This window comes from Asterias amurensis, chromosome 14 (assembly GCF_032118995.1).
Source record: "Asterias amurensis chromosome 14, ASM3211899v1".
NCBI classification, from domain to species: Eukaryota; Metazoa; Echinodermata; class Asteroidea; order Forcipulatida; family Asteriidae; genus Asterias; species Asterias amurensis.
The window spans coordinates 16,534,292-16,543,914 of NC_092661.1; the positions used below are offsets into that span (position 1 = coordinate 16,534,292).

The window sequence follows — 9,623 nt, forward strand, 5'->3', positions numbered from 1 at the left end:
AAAACACTTTTTGAAATGTACCAACTCACGACTTGGACGTATATGTACTTTGCACGTGTGTTTACTATACGCATTGCAGGCAAAGTCTGCCTCGATTGACGTCACAAAAGGGGTAGGCGGAGTCAGCCCCCCAAACAACTTTATATATTTTTTAAACATATAAATCGTGACAAACAATTACTAAAAAAAATGTTTTATTGTTCGTAAGCATATACTCTTATGTTTGAAAGAAGAAAAAAAATTATATTTCCAGGTGACTTTAATGTTCACCATGTTCTTTAGTATTATCTACATTGACATTAGGATTAAGGCAATCGAGGGGTTTCATATAAACCAAAGCCATACTTTTCTTTAAATACTTAAAAGCCGTGAAGAAATTGCTTTACCAATTCAAATAAATACTAATGACAAATCATTTTCAAATCATAAGTTGACTTCAAGTTATAAATGCCCAATGCAATCATGCGGTGATCAATTTAGAAACTTTCTATAAAGACAAAATAACAACAAACTGTTTAATGTTAACATAGTTATGACGTACATCTGCTCTAGCAATGCGAAGGTCGTGGGGTCGAATCCCACCGAGTGATTTGCCTGTAGTTTTGTTTTATTCACAATTTTGTGAATTATGCCTATACTGTGAGTAGGCCCTATGGTAAAACTCATCGGTGTGTATACAACAACATTATACTATGATTCCCACAAGAATGTGTTTATAACCTTTTGAAATGACATTTCCATACAAGCAGTTGAAGAAATACATTCCCTGTTCCTTTTTATGAATCAGTGAACCAAACACTCAACAATTGGCTTCACTCACCGCAAAGTTGGAGACAGAAAGATTTCTAAAGGAGTGTCGAAACTAAGTAACAAAACTCATGGGAAACGAAACTTCCCGTTTGTCTGAATGAAGTTTTAACGGGTCACTGATCCTATAAGAATTGTATATAAAGGGTATGCCAACTTGCCTTTTGTATGAACAAGGAATATTCAATCTATGTAAAATAACAAAATAAAAGTCTAGCCTTAAACTAGCAACTAGGGCCAATTTTCAAAAAGCATGTATTAGCACAAGAACTTACTAAGCACGGACAAAGCTTGCTTAGCTGAAATAGGTTTATACCAGCCAACATGTCAGAAGATAACATTGTTACCACTGGTTCCCACATAATTTGTTTCTTAGTAAAATAATTTTCTAAGCAATGTTTTCGGCTTAACACCTTCATGAAAGTGGGTCCGTCTACAAAAATGTTTTATTACCAAATGGACGGATATGCAATTATTTCAGTAAACGCCTCCACTGGCATGACTTACAATTAATTAACAATAACTGCATGTAATAATTATGTTCAGTGATTCCTATATTATGACCTGATAGCTCAGTTTGAGTGCCGGTGTCAGATGCAATTGTGTCTGCCATGCAATATTGCTCCTGACACTTTTGCATATTAATTATGCAATCGTGTCCGGGGTTATGCAAAAACCGTCCGGTGCACATGTACTGTACGTGTATGACTGTACGTGTATGTGCGCGCCTAAGCGAGCATGCATGCACTGAACCTACATAATATGCAGCATGAATATTCACGTTGTTGTTATTGCAGCGAATACCCGACGGCTGAACATTTCCCATGTTATTCATGACATGCACTTAGCTTGTATATATTATATTTTGTAAAAATGGCGAACGTGTTGCGTCGACCAAGGGCGTTTAATTTACTGCAAGGACGGTTTTGCACGGGGCGGACACAATTGCATATGCAAATGTGTCTGGGCGGACACAATTGCATTATGCAGCAGTGTCCGGGCGGACACTATTGCATATGCAAAACCGTCCGGCGGACATTATTTCATATGCAATAATGTCTTCCGGATAGTATTGCATAGAGGACATAATTGCATGCGACACCGGCACGTTAAAGGAACACGTTGCCTTGGATCGGACGAGTTGGTCAAAACAAAAGCGTTTGTAACCGTTTTTATAAAATGCATATGGTTGGAAAGATGTTTTAAAAGTAGAATACAATGATCCACACAAGTTTGCCTCGAAATTGCGTGGTTTTCCTTCTACTGTGCGAACTAACATGGTCGGCCATTTATGGGAGTCAAAATTTTGACCCCCATAAATGGCCGACGTGTTAGTCGACAAGGTAAAAGGAAAACCACGCAATTTTGAGGCATGTTTGTGTGGATCATTGTATTCTACTTTTACAACATCTTTCTACCCATATGCATTTTATAAAAAACGGTTACAAACGCTTTTCAAAGACCAACTCGACCGATCCAAGGCAACGTGTTCCTTTAATCCGGAGGTCGTTGGTTCGAGTCCCACTCAAGACAATTTCTCTTTGTTCAATCCCAAAATCAATGTATTATAAAGAATTGTTTTGCCCCCTTGAGGAGTAAGAGTGACAAGAGGGTTTTGGGAACACAGTGTCGAAGTAGTCACGCACATAGGTAACGAATTGTCAGTTACGGCTACAGTGACGGCTTCAGCTTGAACACAACACCATCATACGTTGAGGGCGCCATGGTTCTACGTTGCTGTACATCCTGCCAAACTAAGCCACGTCCAAATAACTTGGCTGTGGCTGTTGCTTAGGGCGTTGCTTTTTGCCGGCAGCATATGGCCCTTTTCGAAACCACGGCTTCGGCTTGAGGCTCCGTTCTCTCGTCTGAAGCCCCGAGCGCGTATATACGCTAAGCAAGTGCAAATATTTGTCAAAACAACCGGCGGGGCCAAGCTAGCCTGAGCCGTTTTTATAGCCGAAGCCGTCGTTTCGAAAAGGGCCTACGCGTCAGCATAGAGCAGGGACCAGGGCTTCAGCAACTAATCCGGACATGAAATTCAAACCTCGTTTTTGTGTAGCAAAAATAAAACACATGATAAAAAAACAACACATGAGCAAAATGGTTGACATTGCTTGTGTGTTATTGTTGGATGTTTGTGTCATCTAAATACAACAACTGCCCGGTATCTTAGCTTGCTTGCTCTTTGCTTTGCTTTATGGTTAACTTAATGTTTAAATAGAAATTCTGCTAATGGCCGCTCCGTAAGCAAAATACATCTGCTTACAGCTTTTTTGAAATTGGGCCATGGATTGGTGGAGATGAGTAACGGAAAATACACCAGGTTTAAGCATTTTGGTTTATTCATTGTCATAATGCTCTCCGGCGATATCTAGAAAAAAACGGTAGAAAATTTACAAATTAATAATGTTGACATGATAATGTTTTTGTGTATAATTTTACCTACATTTTTTATAGGATTACAATATAAGAATTAAACAGTTCCAACAATCGAATTTATGCGTTACGTTTAACTTAAAAAACCAAATAGAATGTAGCCTTAAAATAATACTTTTTTTGGTCTTTCGAAGGTAGTCTGATTGTCTGACGTCATTCTTCGAGGCTCGTGCGGATATAGACAGGGGCCCAGTCTATTTTGACGTTGGCTGCTGTATTTATTGTATCAGTCGCTAGGTGGCGCTGTTTTGACTAACGCGTCTGAGCTCAGTGGCAAATTATTGAAGGCCTACACTCACGTTATTATTATTATTATTTATTTAATCAGCCAAGACTTCAACAATCAGTGCAAGATACAATATTACCGCAAAATAACACAATATATGAAATTTCCTCGGGAAAACATCTAGTTATCCACAGGGCATGGCAACAAGTCTCACAAGCAAGTAGTTTCGCAACTTAAGTCATTCACGAATGAAGCTATACTCACATGGCAAGAATTCAGGATTCTTTTCTAAACTAAAAGAACGACAACTATAAATTCCTCATACCATTGTTGTTTTTGCAAATTGACCCAGAATTCTCCAGTAACAAGAACTATTCAAGAGTGAGGACTCTAAGAACATTAATTTTAGAAAATTTAAAGGCAGGGATGGATTGTAAAAGATGGTGGAAACCAGACAGATAGGGCTGCAGAAACACTTACACCCCAAGTGGTGTACCGGGGAAGGAGGAAGCCCCCCCCCCCATCCTTGCCCTCTTTCTATTAAAACACTTTCCCGTCGTTTAAGCTTGCTAGACCTTGCAACAAGTTGTAATATAGTGTTTATCCATGCTCACGGGCCTACTTCTGCGATATCCCACCATGGAGATGCAATATTTTTGTTGTTTATGATATTGTTATCTTGTCTATGTTTGTACTCGTTGTACATAAAACACAACTCAGCTTTTGGCTGCGATTTTTGAATGTTTGTGATCAACCAATAACCAATTGTAATTTGTTTTGAATGAAATCGGAACATCGAACAATGATTGGTCTGAACATGGTGGGAAAAATTAGAAGGAGTTACGTTGCCCCCCCCCCTAAATGTCTGGTTTTCCAGCCCCCTGCGTTACAAAACATCGTGGTGTCAAAAAAAAAAATGAATGGGAAATAAGAAATAAATCACACCAGGAAAACAACACTGATTTATTATTGGGTACATGTACTAATAGTTGTGACTCCAATAACGGTAACCTTTCCCAATGCAAATATAATTTGACGCAGGTAAACATTTGGAGCACGACCAACACAAGCACCTTTCTATATTGAGATGCCCATTCAAACGACAGGTGGATATTGATGTATTGACGGCCACTATTGTCCAGCCGTTCTGTTGATGTCACGAGCAGTGAAGAGATGGCGATATTGTAAAAATTTGCATGAGAAAAGACTAGCAGAGGTTCGAGCGAGAGATACGCAAACTGTTGCTTTATAAACACAATCTGATATAAGGGTTTCGAGGGCGTTGTCTGTTTGAAGTTGATCTCATATTAAATGTAGGGGTCATACAACATAAAGGGTGTCTTGTTTTGGGATGTGAATTTCTAGGAGTCGGTGGGAAATTCGGCAATTTTAGGGGGTTCACCTTCTTTCCCCCAAATGGAGGTGGGTGTGTTGAAATGGTGCACTGCTAACAATAGAACGAGCGTGCTTTAGAGTTTGTATTCACATGCAGAGTTGGGGAGGAGGTGACGGGGAGGTCGTCTATAATCCCCGGATGTTTCATTTGAATGTATTGTCAATTGTGATTAGTCATTGCTTCAACGGAATTCCATTAACGTGTGCTTGGTTTGTCATTACAATGGATTCACAGCAGAATACTATTGTGGAGTGTTAATATAGTACAGCTACACTGTGGTGTGAGTAATTTTATAAGAGAGCATCTATTCTGTAAACAAACTGTATAGAGTTACTCGAGGAACATGGACGAAGAATCTGGAAGCAGAACCGATTTGTGAGTGTGAAGGGGGAACCGACCAGCCCTGTAACGTGGTGGTGGACCTAACTCTGTTGCTGAAACTCCTTCAACTGTCTCTCTGCAGCAACCACATGTATCGTAAGTTGAAGGACATCGTGTGTATACTGATAGGCCTATAACGTGGTTACAAGTGACACTTGTGACCGTATGTACAATTTCGCTTAAGATAATATTGTGATAGTGAAACTGAATTAGCTGCATGGTCGGAGTCCGATAGCTCGGGTGATATTATGCTTGGGCCTGCCTCCATCATGGTGATAGAATTATAAAACACTGCGAGGAGATTTAGACTCTAAAAAAATGGCTTCACGGCTAAAGCTAACTGCGTTACTTCTACCATGGTTCGTTGTGATGATTTTAGTGTGTCGCACTCAACAGCAGGGTACGATTGTAATTCAACCACAAGATGAGAAAATTATCGAAGGATCCACAGTCGTTTTCACGTGTGAGATAACCACCGATGGAGTAGAAGAAATCAAGTGGTGCCGCCGGGACACAGAAACAGGGGGAGACTCACAAGTAATTAAGGATGGCGGTCGTTTTAATATAGCTGAAACAACGGGGAAAATAGCACAGAACCTGACTATCAGCGAAAGCGTACTGAGCGATTCGGCGTATTACTTCTGCACCTACGGGAACCAGTCCACAATGGGTAGATTGGATGTGCTCCCAAGCACTTGGTTGCCGTTGTGTTCTCAGACACTTGGCACTGGGAAACTTTCCACCGGGGAATTTTTTGAGCTTGCATGTACCTCAACCGGCCATGTGAACACATCTCTCGTGTGGCTCGTAGGAGAGACACCTGTTGACAACTACCAGGTAACTGTGTCCAAGGATCAGGAGTCAATGAAAGTAACATCAACCTACGGTAGCACGATAGGTACCTCCGAGGTTATAGTGTATACGTGTGAGGCTACTTTGGAGGGTCTGCGTGAGAACTGTACCGTATCAATTAACGATGAGGCTCCGCTTGACGTTATCCCGCTTGACGTTATCCCTTATATTGTGGTTGGACTGATGAGCCTCATTGCCTTACTGTTGTTCTTCGTGGTGCTGTTGATCCTGTTCAGACACAGACAGTGTCGCATCTGCCAACAGGCTATGCAAGAACCTCACACGGTTCTGGACGCAGCATCTTTACAGACTGGTTCCTGGGTTCCTCCACCGCCAGTTGCCTATGACGTTGAAGGCAGTGAGAGCAGTGAAGATCGTGTCTCAGAGAAAGATACCCAAATACACCGTTTGGAAAGAGGTACCAACCAACCTCCTGACGTGGTACCTGTTTTGGAACTTGAGGTACCCGAGGTAGGTGATCAGCCTAGCAGTTCCTCTGAAGTGGTTACTGAAACGGAACCTGCAGATTCATCGGAACCTGTTCCGAAAGCAGAACCAGGACCCACAACCGAAATTAAACCGAAAACCAAGAATCTCACCCTGACCAAAAACATAGACAAGAACATCGAGAAGCCTGAGAAAATTGTCGAGAAGAAGGACGTTCAATTTCCAGCACACAAGACACGCGGAACGCGCAGACCTAGGGACAAGAAGGTCAAACATTACAAGGAACCTCCAGTGAAGGCGAAAATGAAGGAAAAGGAACCGATCTACGCCCATGTTAAGAAGCTGAACGTGCCACCAAAGTCCGCTCAGGGGGGTGCAACATCAGCAGATGCCGCATCCGCACCGTCTACCTCAGCGGGGGCGACGGCAGTCCCCCCACCCGAACCACCACCCCGACCTTCCCCTGACTCGGAGTCGAAAGACACAAGCTCCACGACCACGAACTCGTCAGACCAGACCCCGGGCGTAAACGATCTAGGACGGGGGAACTCCAAGAAGAAACGAGTCAAACACTACCGAAAGAAGTCCGAGGACGTCAAACGGAACTCACATCCTGAAGATACTGTGTTGAATATACCGGCGGCGACCAACTCGACCTCCGAATCGCCACCAGCCCAGCCGAAGAGCTCACCCAAAGTGCCCGCAGACCGAGTCATCTATGCAGAGTTAGATTTCAGTAAAGATGTTGGACCCAATATTATATGAACTAATTTTTTGTTTTTTGTTTTTTGTACATACTCAATATACTTATATCGACAAATGTATGCAGGGACAAAACCCAGGAAGTATTTTTTTAACGTACATGTAGCACCATGACCATGGGCCCAACTTCAAGCCTGTAAGCACAAAAACCTGCTAAACTTAGGAAAATCTTGCTTAGCACAAACAGGTTACCATCCAACATTCCATAAAGTATACATTGTTGCGAATGGTGCCCCGACTCATTTTGTGCTTAGAAGAAAAATATGTCAAGTAGTATTTTCAGTCCTAAACAGCTTTATGAAATTGGGCCCCGAATGAGAAAGTTTCAATATGATATCTTTGACTAACTTCTTTCAATCAACATCCTCTAGTTTTTTGATAAAATATCCTGCACTCTAAAAACATCGGGGCCAGATTTGACCCAGATTTCGGGCCCCGTGTGGCCCTGATTTCATAGTCAGTGTGACCCAGATTCTGAGTCAAAGTGACCCCAAAATGGGTCAAAAGGACATAGAGTTCGAGTTGGAAATCCCATTTATAACCACTTCCTTGGTCAACCTGACCCAGAATTGAATCAGACCCCCATGTGACACAGAATCAGGGGCAAAGTTTGACCCGGTAGGTTTTGGAGTGTATGAATATAAACGTGAAAACTCCATCAAAATGAGTGGTACCATTTTTGAGAAACACAACGACAAAAATGTCTTAAAGGATTTGGGTACTTTTTGTAACACAAAACATTAAACGTTTATGTACATTAAACCACGAACACCGTTTGAGGATAATGATGGTAGAAAGTTGACCTTAAAATACTACTTGCTAGGCTGCTGTAATTTTTGAGAGATTAGCAAAACAATGTCACGAAAACACATTTTACATGCTTAAATTATTTCCGTGACTTGTTTTACTCATTTCTCAAAAACTACAGCACCTCGGCAAGTAATATTTTAAGGCGAGGCTTTCTATCATTATCTTCAAACCGTGTGAGTGATGTAAATCTGTGTCCTGTAAAAAGTACCCAGACTTTTTTACACACTCCTTGTGCCCAATTTCATAGAGCTGTTTAAAGTCACCTGGAAATAGAATTGTTTTTCTTTCAAACATAAGAGTATATGCTTACGAACAATAAAACAATTTTTTTAGTAATTGTTTGTCACGATTTATATGTTTAAAAAATATATAAAGTTGTTTGGGGGCCTGACTCCGCCTACCCCTTTTGTGACGTCAATCGAGGCAGACTTTGCCTGCAATGCGTATAGTAAACACACGTGCAAAGTACATGTACGTCCAAGTCGTGAGTTGGTACATTTCAAAAAGTGTTTTTCTGCATTAAGCAGCAATACACTTGGTCGGCATTGCCAGGAAAAAAAAAAATTGTTTGAAACGTACAAACTCACGATTTGGTCCGTACATGTACTTTGCAATTGTGTTTACTCTACGCATTACAGGCAAAGTCTGCCTCGATTGACGTCACGAACAGCGCCCTCTCGGGTCTGGGTCTACTCTTAAATTTGTAAATAACATAAGAACTGATTTTTTAAAACCTTAGTTAACTGTTTATTCACATTCCACTCATCAAAACACATATATTAGTGACAAAAGCTTTATTTTGAAAAAATACCACTTCCAGGTGACTTTAAAGGGACACGTTGCCTTGGATCGGTCGAGTTGGTCTATAAAATCGTTATGTAACCGTTTGTTGTAAAATGTATATGTTAGAAAGATATTGTAAAAGTAGAATACAATGATCTACACAAAATATGCCTCGAAATTGTGTGGTTTTGTTTTTACCCTGTCGACTAACACGGTCGGCCATTTATGGGAGTCAAAATTTTGACTCCCATAAATGGCCGACCGTGATAGTTCGCGTCGTAAAAGGAAAACCGTGCAGTTTCGAGTGATACTTGTGTGGATCATTATATTCTACTTTTAAAACATCTTTCTAACCATATGCATTTTATAACAAACGGTTTCAAACGCTTTTAATAGACCAACTCGTCCGATCCAAGGCAACGTGTTCCTTTAAGCACATAAAATAGCTAAGCACAAAGCAATACTGCTTACCAGACAAAGGTCACCAGCCATGTTATTATTCATCAGCTGTGACTTGGTCTCCTACTCACTTCTGCTTAGTAGCAATTTCTGTTAAGCAATATTTTGAGGTAAAAGGCAGGGTCAGTGAAATCGGGTCAAGCGGTTTTGTTTTCGGAACTTTGTCATAAATTGACAAAGTCGAATGTAGTTGTTGATGAAAGAGTGGGAAATAACAAGTTTCTAACAAGACGTTAAAATGGTGTATAAGTACCATTGCAT

The 9,623-nt window shown here is 40.9% G+C and overlaps 1 protein-coding gene across 1 annotated transcript; it reads left to right on the forward strand.

The window, feature by feature from the left end:
• The first annotated feature begins 4,976 nt into the window (after positions 1–4,976).
• LOC139947226 (uncharacterized) lies at positions 4,977–9,007 on the forward strand. Its single transcript, XM_071945103.1, has one exon. The coding sequence runs from the start codon at positions 5,568–5,570 to the stop codon at positions 7,311–7,313; it is 1,746 nt and encodes a 581-aa protein (XP_071801204.1). The 5' UTR covers positions 4,977–5,567; the 3' UTR covers positions 7,314–9,007.
• The last annotated feature ends 616 nt before the right edge of the window (positions 9,008–9,623 follow it).